Source organism: Mustela nigripes, chromosome 9, assembly GCF_022355385.1.
Source record: "Mustela nigripes isolate SB6536 chromosome 9, MUSNIG.SB6536, whole genome shotgun sequence".
NCBI lineage: Eukaryota > Metazoa > Chordata > Mammalia > Carnivora > Mustelidae > Mustela > Mustela nigripes.
In genome coordinates this window covers 32,482,573-32,503,223 of record NC_081565.1, presented here as the reverse complement: position 1 = coordinate 32,503,223, position 20,651 = coordinate 32,482,573, and the positions used below count along the sequence as shown (strand labels likewise).

At 49.3% G+C, this 20,651-nt stretch overlaps 1 protein-coding gene across 5 annotated transcripts in view; it reads right to left on the bottom strand.

Annotated features, from left to right (window-relative positions):
• TBC1D2 (TBC1 domain family member 2) overlaps window positions 1-20,651 on the bottom strand; it is a 53,512-nt gene that overhangs the window by 13,871 nt on the left and 18,990 nt on the right. For 2 of the 5 annotated variants that reach the window (XM_059411213.1, XM_059411214.1), the window contains 4 exons: window positions 18,989-19,122; window positions 15,598-15,794; window positions 8,312-8,707; window positions 2,520-2,630 (listed from right to left, as the gene is read on the bottom strand). In XM_059411213.1, coding sequence (XP_059267196.1) covers window positions 2,520-2,630; window positions 8,312-8,707; window positions 15,598-15,794; window positions 18,989-19,122 — 838 coding nt within the window. Of the gene's footprint in view, window positions 1-2,519; window positions 2,631-6,070; window positions 6,096-8,311; window positions 8,708-15,597; window positions 15,795-18,988; window positions 19,123-20,651 lie in introns of those variants that run through there. The other 3 variants (XM_059411216.1, XM_059411215.1, XM_059411217.1) reach the window with 2 other exon arrangements.

Here is a 20,651-nt window from a genome sequence, read left to right as displayed (position 1 = left end):
AAAAAAAAAAAAAAAAAAAAAAAAAAAAAAAGAAGAGACTTCTGTCCTTGTGCTATTTGGTTTCTATGACTTATAGCATTTTTTGTCCATCATTTCCAACATTACTGCCTTTTTTGTTTTTTAAAGATTTTATTTATTTGACAAAGAGAGATCACAAGTGGGCAGAGAGGCAAGCAGAGAGAGAGAGAGAGAGAGAGAGAAGGAAGGAGGCTCCCTTCCAAGCAGAGAGCCCAATGTGGGACTCGATCCCAGGACCCTGAGATCATGACCTGAGCTGAAGGCAGAGGCTTAACCCACTGAGCCACCCAGGTGCCCCACATTACTGCCTTTTTTGTGTGTTGATATTTTGTAGTGAAATGTTTAAATTCCCATTTCATTTCCTTTTGTGTACATTCTATAGCTATTTTCTTTGTGGCTACCATAGGGGTTACTTTAAAATTCTAAAGTTATAACATCCTAATTTGAATTTATACCACGTGAACTTCAATAACTTGCAGAAACTTTGTTCCTTCATAGTTCCACCCCTACTCTTTTGGTTGTTATCACAAAATACATCTTCACACATTGTAAGCCCCAAAACATAAAGTAATAATTCTTTTAAATGCAGTGGTTTCTGAAATTAGGTAGAAAACAAGATGTGGAGTTATAAACCAAAGTTGTTGTAATGCTAGCTTTTGGATTAATCATTCAAGAAATGTATTATGCTCTTAAATTATATAGAAAACAAAAGTGGAATTACAAACCATTTTTATCATAATACTAGGTTGATGGGATGCCTGGGTGGCTCAGTTGGTTAAGCTGCTGCCTTCAGCTCAGGTCATGATCCCAGCATCCTGGGATCAAGTCCTGCATTGGGCTCCTTGCTCGGCAGGGAGCCTGGTTCTCTCGCTGCCTCTGCCTGCCACTCTGCCTGCTTGTGCATTCTCTTTCTCTCTCTTTTTCTGACAAATAAATAAATAAATAAATAAAATCTTAAAAAAAAAAATACTAGGTTTTATAACTGCCCATGTATTTACCTCTACTGAGGTTTTCGTTTCTTCATATACTCTGAGTTACTGTCAAGTGTCACTCTCCAGGACTGTCCAAGTATTTCTTGTGGGGCAGATCTAGTGGGAACAAAGTTTCTCAACTTTAGTTTCTCTGAAAATGTCTAATTTCTCTAATTTTTGGAAGAAAGTTTTGCCAGATCTGGACTCTTGGTTCACCTTTTTTTGTTTGTTTTTGTTTTTTTGAATATATTGGCCCACTGTCTTCTGGCCTCCAAAGTTTCTGATGAGAAATCCACTCATGATCTTGAAAATTCCTTGTATGTGAGGAGTTGCTTCTCTTTCCGCTTTCAAGCAATCTCTTTGTATTTGACATTCAAAAGGTTGATTATAATGTGTCTCAGTGTGGATTTCTTCAAGTTTATCTTACTTGAAGTTTGTTGAACTTCTTGGTTGTTTGTATTCATGTCTTCATCAAATTTGGGACGTTTTCAGCCTTTATTTCTTCTCATTTCTCTCTGCCCTTTCTCTCTCTCTTTTCCTTCTGCAACAACCATACTATAAAGGGTATGTTGGTCTGCTTAATGGTGTCCATAAATCACTTAGGCTCTGTTTACTTTTCATCAATCCTTTTCCTTTCTGTTTCTCAGACTGAATAATTTCCACTGTCCTATCTTCAAGCCCACTGATTCCTCCTGTCTGCTGGAATCTCCCTCCAGTGAATCTTTCATTTCAGTTACTGTACTTTTCAGCTCCAGAATTTTTTTTTTTTAATTCTATGTAGGTTTTCTAACTCTTTGATATTTCTATTTTGTTTGTACATTTCTTTCTTGACTCTCCACATCTTCCTTTAGTTCTTTGAGCACCTTTAAGACAACTGTTTCAAAGTCTTTGTCTGGTATTAGCCAGTACCAGGTCTTTTTCAGGGGTAGTTTCTATTGACTTATGTTTTTCCTTCAAATAGGCTATACTTTCATGTATCTTCGTATGCCTTGAGATTTTTTTTGTTGTTGAAAACTGGACATCTGAACACTAGAAATCAGATTCTCCCAATCTGAGAAAAAATTGTTTTTGTTTTTTGATTGTTATAGGCTATCTCTGTGCTAAGAGTAGCCTAAGGTGTAAACTTAAGTTCTCAAGTCTTTTCTCAGCCCTTCCCTGGATGTGCAAAGCCACTTTCTAATTTCCTCATATATGCAGTTGTTTTGGAATATCTAGTCTTTAATAACTGGCTCCCAAAATGCAGGGGGAAAAGAGAGAAATGAATGAGGAGGGGAAGAGTGGCAACCCTTTGAATCCTCCAGAAGTTACTCTGGCCAGGAGGGGAGGTGCATTGATGGCTGCCTGCCTCTTCATCGGCATTTCTGTGATCAGAAGCAGCAATCAGCACAGCACAGATGCCTGAGGCTGGAAAGACAGCTCGTAAGGGGCACAGTCCAGAGGTAGCACAGTTGATAAGGACAGAGTCATATAGGCGTGAGAAGCTGAGGGACCGAAGGATGGCTGGGCTTGGAGATGGAATCCAGCTCTTACCTTCATCAGGAGGGCCTTCTCCTTTTCAGCCACCCGTCTCCAGATCTTTGTCACCTGGTGGATCTCGGAGTTGAGGAAGCGGTTCTGGGTCCGATAAGCTTCCATGTCATCCTGGAAAAGAGACCAAAGCATTTGATGAGTTGCACCACAAACATCTCCCTCATCTTCACCCTCAGATGAGCTGCCAACACTTTCTCCCTTTAGAAATGTCTAATAATGACAACAGAAGAAAAAGTCTGCAAGAAGTAGTATTATAGGCAGACCCCTTCACTAATCTTGATCCCAGCATGATATGGTAGAGAGGGCCTCAAGTCTGGCATTCAAGCTGTGGTTCTAACCTCCTGCCTGGGACGCTTCACTGAACTGGGACGCTTCTCTGACTCTCTGTTTTCTCATCTGTAAAAGGGGCAAACACTACTCCCTGAGGGGCTGGGAGATGACCTGAGGTAACAAGTGTCATTAAGTATAGAGACCAAAACAAATAAACATCCAAGTAGTGTTTGTTTTAAAAATAAACATATGTTGTCACATATTTGCAGTCATACTGAACAATTTTGGGTGGAAAAATTTTTTTTAAGTAATGCCACCGTGTAAATACAGTTGACCATTCAACAACACCAGGGTTAGAGGTGCTGAACCCCCCCACCCCAATCCTGCCACATAGTCAAAAGTCTGTATATAACTTTGACTACCCCCCCCAAATTTAAATGCTAATCACCTACAATTGACCAAAGCCTTACTGAGAATGCGAAGAGCCAATCAGCACACATTTCATATGCTATGTGCAGTATATACTGTATTCTTACAATAAAGTAAGCTAAAGAAAAGAGAGTACTAAGAAAATTATAAAGAGAAAATACATTAACATGACTATACCGTATTTATCAGGGAAAAAAATCTGCCTGTAAGTGGACCCATGAGATTCAAACCCACGTTATTCAAGGATCAACTGTACTCTATGTTACATAAGCTTCCCGATGATTACTTTAAATGTCTGATGATGATTTTCTTGGGTGAATTTACTATATCTCAGTCATAATCCTTCCCCTGTTATTTTTTATTTGAGCCCTGAGTGTTTCCAGTTGACTTTTGATTAGGAATAATGCTCTGATGCAGATCTCTGTGCCCAGAGTTTTCCTTTTGCAAGCTGTCCAGTGGATGGAGTGAGATCCTGCTGCCAGGGCATTTGAGGAGAGGCTGGCCAAGCACTGGGGAGGCTCAAGCAGAAGCCTGAGCCTTGGAAAGGAGCAGCCACAGCACTGGCTCTTAACCTTCGTTCCTCTGGGATGGATATTACAGAAGCAATGAACAATGCATGTTCACAGCTATACCCAGCAATTCCAAGACATCCGCTAGCTGCAGCTCAAACCCTTCAGCTCCCACCCAAGAAATGTACTGGGCTGTAAGTGCGTGAGAGAGACACTACTGCAGGCATGACCGTGGGTAGGCCCTGACTTATCTGGAAAGTAGGAGCATCCCACCTGTGATGGCTGTGGCATCTCATTATCAGGGATGGGTCACAGGTGCCCTGCTCACAGGCCATCTTGATTCTCCCTGGGTGGGCCTGCATCCTAGCCAAGATCCTTCCCAGCCCAGAAGCTCCAATTCATACCTGGGGTCTGCTGCCTTCTGCCTGGATGGTTGACCCAGTGGGAAGGCCACATGTTGCCAGGCTCCTCAGCTAGAAATAAAAGCCCCTGGCTGGCTTCATCACAAGGCCTCTCACCACCCCACTGGGGCTGTCCAAGGCATCTCTCATCCCAACCACCCCTGCCTTTGTCCCTCACTGTGCCCGGGCTGCAAAGCTTCATGTACTCGGGCTGAGCTGGTTCTCTGCTCTCACCATCCAGGCTGAACCCAGGTGACTCCAACACCCCAGCCTGGACGTCCTCTTCTCCCACGTGTCTACCTTAGACCAAACTCTGGGCTCCCTTTTCTCAGAAATACTGCCAGGGGGTCCCAGCACTTCTCTGCACAAGCATCTGCCTGCTTCCTCTCTATGGCCCCCTTCTTCTTATCCTTAGGTGGAGGGGTGGCAGGCTTGGTGTGAGTCCTCATGTTTGCAGCACGAGGACCAACCTTCTGTAGACATCAGCCTCTTCCAGGACGGCCCCCTCCCCTGTCCATGACAGTCTTCCATTTAGGTGGGGACTGGCATGTTTAGGAACACAGCTGTGTGGGCACCCGACACCATCACCCTGAGCCCCCAGCCCGTGCTGGGCGCATCACCCCACTCAACCTCCCCGGCAGCCCTGAAAGGCACTCAGGTGCGGTCTCAGAGGCTCTGAAAGGACAAGTGCATTGTTTGAGGTCATACGGCTGTATGAGACCAGGTATGACTGAGCCCGGATGTGTCTGCTTCTGAAGCCAAGTCCAACCACCGCACAAACAGCCTAGATCCTCCCCAAACTCTGGGCCTGCTGGCATCCACCTGGATGCCAGATGTCTAGTCCCATCCTTCAAGGGTTGTGCTTGGCAGTCGGACTGACCTCACACAGGCTCATCTGACCTCTGACCCTGGAGCACAATAATACCACAGAGAGGCAGGCGCTGCCTTCGGTCAGGGAGCTGGCCCAGAGCCCTGTGGCCTGGTCAGAAATCCTGCCTTCCCTGCGGAGCCCAGCAGTTCCTTGCCCTTTCTGGGCCTTCTCTCCTGGAAAACAGGAAGGATAACAGGTCCACCTCAGGCACTGTGGGCAGGGTGTGATTAGTTAATATGTGCAAAAGGCTGAGAATGGTGACTGGCCTGTGGTGAATATGAGAGTCACCTCCTTCTCTGTGCTCTCGTGGCACCTGGAGAGCTATACTCCTCCCTCCCCCACTGACAGACTTCCTATGGCTGCTGTTGTGCCCTCTTTTTCCTATGAATTTATTTTATTTAAAGATTATATAAAAGAACCCAAAAGATTATATAAAAGAACCCAAAAGCTATTAATAACATTTACAAATCAGTTGGAAAATTTTAACACTGACTGGATACTACCATCCTACGCATTAATTACTGTTAATTGCTTTTGATACGATGCTGTTGTGCCTTCATCCCAAACATCTGAGGAAATACAACACGCTTCCAGGCAAGGGAGGAAGGGAGCACTCATTGCTGGAGCTGCTACTGTGTGTCACACCTGTCTCCCTCACGCACATTATTGTGTGTAATTTATCTCCGCCATGGGGGGCTATGTGTTAAAGTACCATCGCCCCCATTTTACAGATGAGGAAACAAGCACAGAGAGGGTAAGTCCTCCTCAGTCACATGCTTAGAATGCAAGAGAGGCAGGATCCAAGGCTAGGGCGGGAGGTCTACAGAGGAATGGAAAACTGCTGGTGACAGCACATCGGGGTCTGCCGCTCCGTTCTGCCTCCTGCTTCTGTCCCTCTGTCCTCAGCCCAGGCCCCGAGATGCTCCCTGGCACTTCCAAGGCTTTGGACATGTTGCCAGGGGCACGCTGCCTGTAGCCCAGATGGTGAGGGCGGGTGTGAGCCCCCTTGGAGCAGCCGTGGGATTGGGGGGGCATCTGGGCGGCGCCTCCCCCTTCAGCTCATCGCCCTACCTTCAGTGCTCTCCATGGCTCAGAACTGTAGGGAGGAAAAAGAGAGAGCTCAGAGAAAAGAAAGGCACACGACAGTCATTGGTAAGCAAAGGAGGAAAACACAACTGGAGAAGGGGACAGGAGGAAGAGAGTCTGCCTGTCTGTCCTCACAGGATCACAAGCCTTGGAATTCTCTTGGGGGAAATGCCGCATGGACTGACCCCTGTGCTAATGGGGAAGGCAGTGGATGGTGTGCAGGGAGACCTGGGGTCTAGCTGCAACCCTGCTGCTTGCGCTATGGGACCCTGGACCCCGTTAGGGCTCAGCTGTCCCTGCCAGAAAATGTCGAAGACTGGGTCTCTAAGTCTTCAAGAGATTCCAATATTCAAGAGGTCAGTAATTCTGTTCTCAAACTGGCAGCTTCAACAAGGGGGCATCTCCTTCAAGCCGCATGCCCTCCGTCCTAGGGCAAAGGGGAGATGTGAACATTGCTCTGTTCCCAGATGGAAAGACCATGGCTTTTGGAGTTTTCTGTTTTTCTAGATCAGACACATAAAGGCTAACAAATGAGGAATTCTAGCACATGAGATTCCTTTCTGGCATAAACACTGGGCCTCTGAGGATGGCAGCAAGGCAAGTTTGGTTGACAGGAATTTCCCTCCTATCTGGGCTCACTGATATGCAAATCCAGGGGCACACTCCAGCTCCCACAGCAAGCCCCTGCTTCCAGTCGGCTCTCGGCTCTCGGGGGGGCACTCAACACATCTACTTCTCGGACCCCGGACCTGCTCTACGGGGTCTTCACCTGTGGATTCCAGCAGGATGGGCACAGACAGAAGACTCTTAGCAGGGCAGAGGAGGGCAGGGAAGCAATCTAATGAAAGCAATTTTCCAGTCCTGAGAGCTTTCTAATAGCCTCACTCCATCTGCATTTGAAAGGATTTTGTTTTCATTTTGAAGTCAAAAGAATCTGATTTTAAAGGGAAAAGATTCAAAGATTGGTTATGTGGTTTTTTCATGCTGAAGGAAATGGGAGGGATCTGGGTTTCATGTTATCTTCCTTCACCCCCCCTGCCTCAACTCCATGAGTAGGAACAGTGAGGTCATTTTAAAGAGAGGTGAGGGACCCTGCCCAGGTCACACAGCAGAGCCTGGATCCAAACCTAGGCCCTGGCTTCACAGCTCGGGCAGGGGACACTGTATCACACTGTTCACTGGTCCCTCAAAAGCTTCTGAAGTTTTCTTTTTTTCCTTCTTCTTCCCCTCTTCCAGCAGCAATGCTTTGGTCCTGTGGCAAGGGAGCTCCCTGGGTTATAGGTACATACATATTCATGTGCGTGGTGGGGATCTGGGCAGGACTGGCCCTGTTATACAACTGCCTTTAAGGACACTGGGGGTTCTGAGTGCCGATCCCCAGCCTCAGGCCTTCAGGTGGCTCGGCAGCTCCTGTGATCATGTCTTAGAGAGGACATTGATGTCCACGGCAGGCATCACACCTAAAAATTAAGTTCCTGCTCCCCACGCTGTAATCGGTCTCTGTGGGAGGGCACAGCCTCCCCAAGTGAGAGCACTGCCTGGGCCAGGGGGAGGCAGGGACAGTGGTCCGAGCGGGAAGGCACAAAGAAACTGGAAGGCAGCAGAGCAGGCGCTCATCGGAGAGCTCCAGCTCTCCAGCTCCTCTGCACACAGGCCCCTTCTCAGCCTCACTCAGCCTTCCAGCCCACAGTGGGGAGCACACAAGTGGGGAGCACACAACCCTCTCAGGGCTGGTGGGGCAGCAGATGAGATGCCAGGAGCAGAGCAGCCGTGACGGTGGCCGCCGTGCAGCAGACAGTGTCACAGAGGAGCAACGATTCCTGCCATGGTTCTGGGCAAGTCCCAGGTGGTCACAGATCACCTGGACTGCATGTTGGGGAAGCCACCAGGTGCCCTGGGGGCTCCCAAGGGCATCAGCGTGACACTTAGCTGGCCTGGCACTCAGGAGTTCTGCCTCACCTTGTGCTCTTCCACTTCTAGAGATCATCTAGGGATACCCTCCCTTTCCAGCCCCGGAGATCACGAAAATGTCAAATTGCACTGGACCTTCTGGTTAAGACAGCGAGAAAATGGGTAGAATATTCTCACTGATATGTATTTCAGACACAAACCTTCCAGTACCAAGGGTTATCCCTGCTCTACCTAGGAAACCCTCAGGGTTGAGAGCAGTGGGCCCCCCACCCTACCCCCACCAAGGGCCCAGGGCCTGCGGGGAGGGGCCCCTACCTTCAGGTGCTCCATCTTTTCCTGCTGGCTCAGGAAGTCCCTGTCGGCCACCTCTGGGGGCACAGGCGTCTGGGAAGGGGGCTGCATGAAGTCCCGGGTGACCTGCTCCGAGAGCTTGCAGATAACCTGCTGTTTGGCCTGGTTCTTCTCCATGAGCAGCTGCACATGCCGCTGCAGCTCTTGCAGCTGCTGCTCCCGCAGGCTGGCCGTGTGTGCCAGGCTCTCCCGTTCCTGCTCCAGGGCCTCTACCTGCCTGCTCAGCTCCGCGATCTGCCGCACCTTGTGCCGCACCAGCTCCAGCCGGTCCTTGTCCTCGGCCGCAGCCAGGTATGCGCTGGATGCCCTCTTCTCCTGCTGGGCAGCCTCTAGCGCCTTGTGCAAGATCCTCACCAGCTCCTGGGGGAGGAAAGGGAAGCAGCTCGTGAACTCAAGGATGGCCTGGGAGGTGCCGGGGACTCGGCATTTGCTACAGTCCCTGGTTCTCCTAACGGCCCTGAGCAGTGGCGAGCATCATCCGCTGGGCCGGCTCATTTTCTCCTTTCCTGCTCAGCGGAACTTTACTTGGACACAGGGCTCCCCAGCTGAAGACCCCATTTCCCAGCCAGGCCTCCAGTGAGGTGTAGCCTAGTGACTGCTCTGCCTACATGGGATAGCAGAGATTGTGTGGGTAGCTTTTGGGTCCTTCCTTTATAAACCACCACCCGTGCTGCCCTTCCTCCTGGCTGGGAAACCGCAAGAGCCAGAGCAGCCCCCTTGGGCTCATGAGCAGAAGGTGTGTGAAGGACGGCGGCTGTCCTCCCAGCTCAGAACTGCCACTGAAGCTCTGGGTTCTTCCATGAAAAGGTAGGAAGGAAATAAGTAGTACTGGGAGGATTCTTTGTCACAGCAGCTGAGCTGGAACCCTGACTGATACATATCCATTCCAGAGATGGGAAAACTGAGCCCCGCAGAGTAGAATGGAATTCAATCCCAAATCATTGCAAGCCTGTGCTCGGTCAGCCGTGAAGGCAGCCGGTGGGACACTGGCGTGGCTCTTCTCTCCTGTGGCAGACCTCACTGATTCGTCTCAATATTCTTTCCTACTAAGCCTAGTGGAGGCCTCAGGATACTGAAGATAGCAGCAGGTAGCAGCTACTGACAGAGCTGGGAGAGCACCAGAGAAGAAATACATTTGCAGTCCTCAGGCTAAAGCACACACAGAGCCTCATGTGGTCCCCTGTGCCCAGCCCCTCAGGCCACCAAGCAATGCCTGCAGGCCGATGCGAGAAAGCAGAAGGGCTCACGAGCAACAGAGCCCCGTTCACTCCTTGGTGGGGCACGATATTCACATGGAAACTCCAGGTCTGCTTGGCTCTCCACGCCTTCAGGCCCCCAACCTCCCTGGGACTTGTTCTTTCCCAAAACAGGGATGTGGACTCACTTAAGGCCAGGATCAGAGAATATCAGAAGCCAGGCAGCCCAGCGGCCAGTCCCACGTGAACCTCAGACCTGGGGGACAGGGACTCTGGGCCATTGCTATGCTCCATGCCAGAGAACATGGCTTCCCAGAAACACGTTACCTGTATCCACACCAAATGTTCAACTAAATGGATCAGCTGGGTAGGGTTCTTGCTAAGAACAATTCCATTTTGGAAGAAAACTCCAAATCATGACTTTATCTGAGAAAATAATGGCAAGATCGAAAGCACGCATCTTCTGAAACTTGGGGACCACAGACTGGCCCTCTTCTGCTTCTCTCCCTTCCCTCCAGCCATCCAAACTTATTAAGCCCCACTCAGTGCCAGGTCCTGGGCTCAGTATGGGTGGCCCGAAGAGGGATTGGTCAGAGTTCTCACCTGCAAACACCACCAAGGCTGGTGGGAGTAAAAAAATGAACTACTATAATGGAATGATTTACTGCAAGGGGGAAGCAAATGTGTTGGTGGGGATACAGAGCAGAGAGCAATGACTTCTACCTGAGGCAGAGGGAGGGGAAGACCAGTATATTCTACAGAAAGGCAGAAGAGTTCTGTGAAGAATGAGGGCCAGAGACAGTCAAGAAGTAGGCAGGAGATGAGGGCTGATAGGCCTTTCCACATGTGCTGAGTCAGCAGCTCCAGCAAAGGCCTAACCCTAACCCTGTGTGGGGCTCTGGGCATTCTGGGGTGTGGCCAGAAGGTGGGGTGAGGAGGTGGTTGCAAACCAGACAGGGATGTTTGGAATGAACTGGCTTCTCAGGCTCTGCTGAGAGAGATCACCATTCCTGTGGCTCCAGGATAACCGAGAAGCTGAGACCATTTTCTGGTTTGGCTGAGATGTGGAGATGACCCTGGTAAGTGCCCGGGTGGGATAACGAGCCGACACCACTGTTCAGACTCGCCTGAGGCTCAGCATCGGGGGTATCTTTCCCCCAACTTTACGAGAGTCAACTCTGAAGCCCATTTTATTACATCCAGCTGCCTCCCCCCTCCTACTTCCAGCCCAGGAGACTGTCCTACCATCCCAGAATCCCTGCTGCAGCATGAGCTGGGGGAAAGGAAGCAGGGAAGGAACGGAGTCAGAGCGGGAAGCACGAGGTGAAGAGTGCGAATGGACCTGAGGTTCAGAAAACCTGGTGGCTGGCAGGCCCGGGGAAACCACCTGGTCAGACGGGTCACTTGCTGTCACAGGAGGACACTGAAGCCCAAGAAGGAAGGAAGGAGACTAAAAGGAGTTTGTGGGTCTCCAGAGGTGGCCGTAATAGAGGACCCCCAACTCCTAATCTAGGGTCCTCCACTTCTCCATGATGTGTAGTTAACACATTTTGCACTGAGACACTTCTTCCCATTTCTTTAAAAATAGAAATAATCCATGTTCATAGCAGCATTAGTTACAACACCCAAGAGATGGGAACAACACACACGCCTCTGATAGTGAACTAATAAACGGAATGTAGCGTATACATATGACGGCATATTACTGAGCCTGAAAAAGGAAGGGAACCTGTTACATGCTACAACATGGATGGACTGGAGGACATCATGCCACAAAAACGCACATACACACGATACAGAAATATTAAAAACCAAAAGGGAAGGCGCTCAGGGCCTTACAATACACTATGCTGTGTTGCCAAGCACGGCCGTCACTAGCAACAGTATAGGGACTGTTCCTTGTCTGGATGCGCCCCAGTGCCCTGTCCTGCCCTCAAGAAGGGACACCTGGGGTCTTTCCAATTCCCACCTCTATAAGCAATGCTTTAGGACCTCTTCTTAGAAACAAGAGCTGATCAAGTGGTACTTCTAATATTTCTTAATCAAATCATTGTTTGGCCCATTTCAGATTTTGATAACTGGCCACAAGTTGTCATTTAAAATTTTTTTTTATTGAGATATAGTTGATTATTTAAAATTTTAAAAGCCAACAAACCATCTTTTAAAAATTAATTCTTTCCTTTATTAAAAAGTCAACACTTTCCTTACTCACTAAAATTGAGGTGGATGGGCCCATGTTGCTGGGGAAAGAACCAGAATCTCAGTCCGGCACCCCAGCCACTGGCCCCTCAGAGGCTGGGCACCAGCAGTGCAGCAAGGAGCACTGGCTCTGGAGTCCCTGAGGTCTTGGTTGCCATTCCAGGTCCATGAGGGTGTTTCTAGTGACGGTGTTTCAGAAAAGTAAACTATGGCTTTGTCATACGTAAAATGGAGAGCATGCTCCCTACTCCTGGGACAGCCACTTCAAGGAAGAGAAAGGAAGTATGGCAAGTGCCCCTCCCCAAGTGGAAACAGTCAAGGCCTGCATCGACCCTCCCTCTATGCACTCTGAAGTCTTTGTACTCTGTACTCTGGACAAGGGGAGTGTACATTGAGGTCTCTGGCTGGGGTTCTAGGGAAGTAAGAGGCTGCACTTTGTCCCCACTGAGTTTCCTCAATAAATTACCCTCAGCAAGCTAAGTTGGCCCCAGATAGGGCCTAGGAAGAGTTCATCATTCCTAGCAGTCAACAGATGGCCAACATCACTACAAACATGGGCTTCCATCTGCCAGAGCAGGCAGCCTTCAGGCTGGGTGCAATTTTGTCAACTCTGAGAGCCTGAGTCACCCAGCCAAGCAGCCATCTGGTGCAATCTTCAGGAGGCCCGAACTCCTGGGGGACCAGCATGCTGCAAGGGCCTGGGACAGATAATGGCTCCATGGGTCCTGGAGTGGTTGGTCCTATAGTTCAATATGACACCAGACATGAGTGTATTCTTATTTTCTGAAAAGCAGTTACGGTGATCATGTCTTATGCTGGGCCGTACCAGGAAAGGTGACTGAGGGTCTTAGTCCTGGCTCTTCCAGCTGTGTGACCTCAGGGCAGTCACCCACCATCTCTGAGCAACTTGAGCATGGCATGGTGAAAAAGGCAGAAACTCTAGAAGCAGACAGACTAGAGTCTGAAACTGGTCTTGGCCCCTGGGAGACCCTGGGCCTGCAGAATCTCTCAGAGCCTCAGTTTGCTCCTCAAGAAAAGGGGGCTGGTAACTGTTGTGAGGATAAGTGTTAATGCATGGAAAGCCCGAGCACAGAGCTAGGGCCACACTCAACACTAGGTATGTACGCTCTTATCTCCCCTTTCCCTCCTGAGGGCAGGGACCCTATGCACCTCTGTGCCCTCCACAGCATGCAACAGAATCTGAGATACAAATTCTTCAAGGGTCCCTAAAGCTACTGGCAATGAGCCCCTGGGTGGCTGAGCCAGGACAAGACCTCCCAGGTCCCACATCCTCCTGCAGCCTCAGGCAGAAAGAGAGCACCTTCCACTGAAGAAGCATAGGAAGACATCTTGCAGATGTGGGTCTAGGGAAGTCTGGGGGACTGTCCACCCAGCTGAGGAACTGGACTCGGAGGGTCTCAGATGGACAGTTAGTGCTCTCCAATCAGCATTTCTGCACATCTGGGCCACCACAGGGTACACCAAGGTTTTGAAGGCCTCCCCTTGTCCTAGCTCTGGGCCAAGAGTTGATCATCTCTCCCTCTGCTCTTTGGTTTTGGTATCTGGGTTGGAGGTAAAAGGCCAGAGTTTGGAGGGCTGGGGCTTCCCGTGATGGATGTGGGATGAAGACTTGACCTCCATCCATCACTGCTATGCCACTCGTTTCTTGGAGACCCTCACAGGTGCCCATCTGTCTTCCTAGAGCCCCTCAGAGGAATGCACCACTCCTTGTTAGGCTGGAAGGAATCAACAAGGAGGGCAGGGAATGCCACAGTGACAGCCAAAGCCTGCATCTGGTGCGAGGCTGATGCGAGCCAGGCACTGGGCTTGATGAATCCAGATACAGGCCTCTCCAGTAAGGACCACTGAACCTCCAGGTGCAGAGGAGGAAGCTGAGGCTCTGAGAGGTTAAGAAACTTGCTCAAGGCTGGAACTGCAGACGGTACTGTCCACTTCAAGGCCTGTGCTCTGAGACACCCACCAGACAAAACCACCTTTGTGAGATGGGCCGGATAGCACGCACAGCACTCATCTGGTGAGTTAAGAGTGAAACCGCAAGGCTTCTTCTCCTTCTATTGGTCCCAGGCCAGGCCAAGCTTTGCTGGAAAGTGAGCTAGTTAGAAAGTCCAGATTCTGTAATGCTTGCACAACTTCCTCCTGCCATTTTCATCCCGACGGCAGGGAAGCTAGTAGCAGCCTGGGAAGCCCTTACTGATCTCCAAGAGCTTGCCTCCATTTATTAAGAATGCCACATATTCCAGGGAGGCACAGTCATCGGGGGCAAACCTCAATGAAATCTCAGGCTCCCAGGCCTCTCCCCTTCATTGGACAACTCCTGACACCTTGGAAGCAAAGGCTAAGCCCCGGAAGGCTGCCCAGATTTCCTAGAAAGAAGGGGAAGGTGTGGTGAAAGGAGAGGCAGTGCTCACATCCAGATTGCTTTTCCTGGCCAGGTTGGGTCTGGGCCTTATATTGTACTGGTCCAGGGATCAGGATGGATCCAACTGGAGCCAGCTGGACACCCTCTGGGCTCTCAGGAGCGCCAGCAGCTCCACTGCAGGATGGGAAGATGGCCGGAGAAAAAACTGGGCTGCTAAGCGGACTCAGAGGGGCTTCCCAGGCTGTAATGCTATACGTGGGTGTCGGCATGCTTACTGCCTGCCTCTGCTGTGAAATGCAAGCCCCCAAGAGGCAGGGCCCATGTCTCTTCTCACTGTTCCCAGCACCTAGACTACTGCGTGCACACCACAGGCCCTCGACAAAGACCTGGTGAATTCACAACTGAAGGGAGAACCTATGAATGAATGAGCTTCCTCCTTGGAGAACTCCAATCATGGGCGGCTTCATTAGGGAAGCCTCAGCTGCTTCCCCTACTACCCGCTTAAGGCAAGAAAGGCAGAGAAGGGGCAAAACTAGGTAGGGAGAACGTTTTTCTGGACTGTCTTCTCCAAAAATGGAGCAGCAGAAAGGAGGAGAAGAAATGTACAGGAGGGAGACTATTCAGAAGTATATACACTACACCCCCCACCGCCCACCCCAGAGGCTAGAGCTAGGGAATAAAGCAGGAAGACTGGGGCCAGCCAAACCTCAACATGAGGACTTGGGCTTTCCCCTCAGAGGAAAAGAAGCCGGGGTTCTCAGTGGAGCCCATGCCTGGGGACATCATCGGGCACCACCCTCGGGATTTTCTGTAACAACTGTGCTATCTGAACTACTTTCATTGTGCCCAGGGTTGCAGTCCCCCTCACCTCCTTGCCACATGCCACGTGATGGAGACTTCACAAAGTTGCCCCAGAATGCGAACATGGTGTATTCCCTGGGTTGTAGAATTTAGTGATGATTTTAACGTCTGTGTATGTATGTGATCTGCGTTCTACAATGGCCATTGTAGAATCTTCCTTGTCACTGTCCCCTGTGGGGCCTGGCTGAGCCCCAGAGCTACATAGACCTGCCTGCTTTCTCTCTCCTGTGAGAGTTCTTCAGCAATCTACAACATTAGTACCTGCCAGTTCCTTCAGAGGCCCCTCCCAGGACCCTGCATCCAGACCCCCCTCCTCCAAATGCTGCCTCTCTTCAGCGTGGGGTCAGGCCAGGCACAGTGTTCCAGGAGTCCAAGAGCAATACAAAGGAGGTTCCGGAGACCCTGCCCTGGAAGGCTTTCTGTCACCTAGGCTGAGTGTCCACAGGTCCCTTAGTAGCCAAGAGCACAACATTTCCCTCCACTAGCAGTTTGGCTGGTAAGGACAGAGACTGGCCCGCACCCAGCTAGGCAAACATGGCATGTCTAGCTTGTTCAGAAACTCCAGGCCAGAGGGGTGCACTGGAGCCTGGGGCCCCACTGGGGCCAGAGCTCACCTTCTGAGACTTTAACTCCTTGGTGAGCATCAGAACCTGCTGCTCCAAGGCCAGAACCTTTTCCTGGGCAGTTCGGGTTCGTGTGAGTCCTTCGGCAAAGAGTGGAAAGGTGGTGTTCTGGCGCTTGGCTTTCTGAATGAGATTGGCGGTCAGAGAGGATTTGGGTGTAGGCTTTGGAGAATCTGCTGGATCTTTCCCTGCTCAAAAGGAGGAACACAGAGGTTATGATCAGTGGCCTCAGTGGTCAAAATGAACTTGCTGCAGAAGCACCTGGGGGGCCTGGTAAAATGCAGATTGTGGGACCCTATTCCCAGAGCTTCTCATCAATAGGTCTGGGGTGGGGGGAGGGGGCTTGACAATTTGCATTTCTAAAACGTTCCTAGGGGATGCTGCTGCATCTGGTCCTGGATCACACTTTGAGAATGCTTGGGCTATATAAACATTATTTATACTGTACTGGCTGGGTCCTTCAGGCCGTCCTCTGACGTGTGCCTCTCACCCACTCTCGGATCCCCGCCTGTCTGGGCTATCTCACACCACACCACTGCTGTGTGCCAGGGGCCATCTCAGGCATAAGCCCTGGCAGGATATCTTGTTTCTTATTTCAAGATACCACCTCTACCCTCTGGGCGATTTTTGAAGTACAGAGATCTGTCCATAGACAGGAGTATGGAATATCTGTATTTGGCATTCTTGCCCCCGAGATTAAGTCAAAGTTGGATTCTTATTACAAGTTAAGTTAGGGAACATATTCCCCACAGTTGACTGCCTCCAGGCTGCAGAGTCCTATTTCCTCTAGAGCCAGGGTCAGCAGCCAGAGGCCCACAGGCCAAATCCAGCCTACAACCTGCTTTTGTAAATAAAAAGTTATTGGAACATGGCCACATCCATTTATGCATTGTCTGTGCTGCTTTCACTCTACAAGGGCAGAGTTGGGTACTGGCAACAGAGACCAAATGCCGCACAATGTCTCCAACATTTAGTATCTAGCTCTTTATAGAAAACATCTGCCAACCACTGCTGAATTTCTTACTTTATTTTTTTTTTCTTAAATCAAATCCAATATCAGAGTTACTCACCTACCCCCGACGCCTTGTCCTTCCCTGCCCCAAGCCTACACTTTAGGGATCTGCCATCAGCTTGCATCCAGGGACATTTTAAAGGCCCTTGAAAAGGACCTTTAAAAGACCTTGAAAATCTTGTCTACGTGGTACATACACACCATGCCCATTATGAGGCACCAGCAGAAGAAATTTCTCTCAGCCCTCTGAGAAAGGCTCTGCTTCTTAGAAAATATGTGTTTATTCTGTGGGCACTGGAAATAATCTAACACTTGCATTTCTCTCTTTGCCTTGGCTACTGAGAAGCTCAGAGCCACATCTGCTGCTCACTCATAGCTATTCTATAGGATCTTATCTTGGTCTTATCTAAATTTCCTAACCCAGATTACTCACTTACTTTCCCCTGACACATAGTTTAATAAGCTATCCCCAATCCTTTTGGGACTAGGGTGTTAAAAATAAGGACATGGTATGGGATCCCAGGTGAGGGCTTTGAGGATGAGTCGAATAATTTAGCATGTTTCTTCTAGGGTCAGCCAAACCATCTCGAATGGAGAAGAAATGAGTAAGAATCAGAACCTGCCTGGCCTTGCTGAATACAAGAACAGAATGGTTTTGTTCTAGACTTAAAAGAAATCTGGCTGCGCTGGATACAAACCCAATTGCAGAGGTCAAAGGACAGCAAGGCTTCTTTCTTTTTCTTTCATGCATGGGGTATAGAAGAGCAGAGAGGCTCCCTACATCCCTGCCGCCCTCTGATAATACTATTCTCCACTGACTCTGAGGGCAAACAAGGTAGGGATCACGGCATCCATTTGATAGTTTGAGAAGATAAGGCCTAAGAGAGTGGTCTCCGTCAGTGCTGTAGGATTTCATGGGTGTGCTACAGGGCTAGCTGGGAGGGGAAGATGGTAGGAGGAGCTGAGGGGAGCCCAGACCCCATTCCCCTGCCTCAAGTCTGCTTTGATCTGCACTGTATATTAGATTTTATTTATGGGAGTCAAGGTGTCATGGCAATAAAAACATAGTGTGAAAGAATCACTCTTTTAGAAAACGAGACTTTTCTAAAGCCTCAGCCTGAACTCTAGTTCCCAGTTCTGCACAAGCAGTACGGTCATGAGAGAGTCACTCCCACTTTTCTGTCCTTGGTCCTCTGATTTAGTAAATGAGCACAACAGAAGCTACCGCTCAGGTTGCTGGAAGGGTCAAAGAGGTTAAAGCAGGTGAAGCGCTTGGTACCCATAAGAGAAACTTGAAAAGATTCTGTTCGGTGACAGGAGCCAGTCCTAAAGGACCAGACACTGCAGAGTCCATCTATATGAACTACCCAGAACAGGCAAATCCGCAGAGACAGAGAGCTGAACAGCGGCTGCCTAGAGCTGGAGGGGTGCGAGGTTTCTTTTGGGGATAATAAGCATGTTCTAGAGTTGATTGTGGTGAATTGCAGACTTCAAAAGGGTGAATTGTTTGGTATGTAACTTATATTTTAATGAAACTGTTACCAAAGGGAAAAAAGTGCTTAAGGTAGCCTCAGCACAAAGGAGCGGCTACAAAGCAGTGCTGGTTCCATTAGCCCTGGTTCCCAGGATACTGAACCCCTCATGCACTGTTCACTGCGATACGCGGGCACTGCTCCAAAGGGATGCTCTTTCTGGAGCCACTACTATATAGCCCAGGGGTCCTCACGGCTAGAAGACCCCACAGTGCTGCCTCAGCCAGTTTTCTTCCAACTGTTTTTAGATTACAGAATGTCCTAAGGGCACCCATCCCAATTTCCTTAAAAAAAAAAAAGGCCAATCCCTCCCCCTGAAGGTGTGGGCCGCTCACATTCTGTGAAATAGTAAAGTGCTATGGAACAGCTGGATGGACAGCTAAAGGTCACTTGTTCTGCTTCTTCAGGCAGATCTGATTTTAATCACCCCAGGGATGCATTTTTATATCCTTTCCTTATAAATTAAAAAAAAAAAAAAAAGCCAGTACGAAAGAAAAAGTGAAAGACATTTTCTTTTACTACTTCAGGAGTCATTGCTAAGAGCCATGTTTGGGAAGACGAGAAAGAATTCCTGAAGACGGATGGCGGTGAGGGTTGAACACCACCGTGAATGTGCTTCATGCCGCTGAACTGTGCACTTATAACTGGTTAAAGTGGTATATTTCATGTGTATTTTACCATAGTAATATTAATTTAAAAAAAAAAGGAGTCACTGCTGCTAGACCCATGGAAACCAGGAGGAGTGACCTGGAGAATTTCATGTTCAACACAAAAGGCACTGGGGAGGATACAGAGGGCACTTGCTTGGTCTCTGACGACAGCCCAAACCTGAGCTCACCTGGGGTGCCTGGGTCGGAGGGCAAGGGCTGCTCGACCCTCTGAGGTTCCACACTCCCGGGAGGATCTTCTCCTGGAGGTCCATGGCCTATTCCTTGGGCCTGCCTGTTGCCCCGAATATTGTACATTGTGTTTCTGAAAGGAAAACGGGAGCCTGAGGCTGCCATCCTGCCCCTCCACTGTCTCCCCGCTCTCCCTGCTGCCCCTGCTAGAGCCACCTCCTTCACCACAGTCATGCCCCAAGCAGAGCGGTCGGCTGGACTCCAGGCAGCCTGGACGTACATCCCACCGGGGCCACTCCCCAAGCCCTCGCCCTCTCCTTTTCATTTTCTCATCATGCTTATGGCCATCCACACACGATATTGCTAAGAAACAATACAGGCTTGATTCCCCTGCCCCCAGCCACATTGCTGGAATATAAGTTCCTTTTTTTTCTTTTTTTTAAAGATTTTATTTATTTATTTGACAGAGAGAGAGAGAAAATGTGCACAAGCACACACAAGCAGGCGGGATGGCAGGCAGAAGGAGAGGGAGAAGCAGGCTCTCCACTGAGCAGGGAGCCCGAAGAGGGGCTTGATCCCAGGACCTTGAGCCGAAGGCGGATGGTGGACGCTTAACTGACCGAGCTGCCCAGGCGCCCCACAGAGTAAGTTCTAGTGAGTACAGGGATGTCTGCCCGTTTTGTTCACTCAAACACTCCAATGCCTAGCACGATGCCAGCAACACTGAGGGCACTTACGGTATATGCACTGAATGAATGCTAGACTTGCCAAATCAACTATCCTGAAACCTTCATCTGGTTTTATAACTACTTGGCTGAAAAATGATCGGTGCCTTCCTGCTTCTGCTGAGGAAAGCTTCAAGCCCCTCCTGGATCCTTCTCCCCTTGTTTTCTTTGCCCATTCAGATCTGTTCTCTTGGAAGCCTTCACTAATCATCTCATGGCCTCCAAGGAACTTACTGCTCTTTGTCCATGGGCTACCCTTTGACCCAGTTCTTGTCTAGGCTGAATAACGGTGTCATTTCTCCAAGAGCTGGGCACCAACCAGCCTGCATGGCTGTTGGCACCTGGCGCTGGGCGCACATGCCCGGACTGCAGGCTCTGTGCAAGCTGGGTTTTTAGGAAGGAACTAGGTGGCACCCAAGCCTGGCTGAGGTGTGAGAGAAATTCATAAAGAGTCAGATGAGAGGACAGTTTAACTGAGTTTATTTTCCATTTGCAAAGAGATAAAAGTAGATATACTCCAAAATTAATAATGAGGAAGAGAAGATAATTAAAGGAGTTGGCTAGGTCAGTGTTTTTCCAACTGGAGGTTGTGAACCATTGGTAGTTTGTAAAATCAGTTTAGTATCATGACTAGAACATATTTTATTATTTTAAGATTTGAGAGAGAGAGAGAGCACACAAGCAGGAGAGGCAGAGGGAGAGAGAATCTCAAGCAGATTCCGTGCAGAGCATGGAGCTCAACATGGGGCTCAATTTTAGGATTCTGAGATCACGGCTGGCGCTGAAACCAAGAGTCAGATGCTTAACTGACTGTGCCAATCAGGTGCCCTGTGACCAGCATTTAAAATATGGAATGGATGCATCAAAAAGCACAACATAACTAGGAATAAACCTAAACAAAGAGGCAAAGGATCTGCACTGTAAAAACTATAGAACA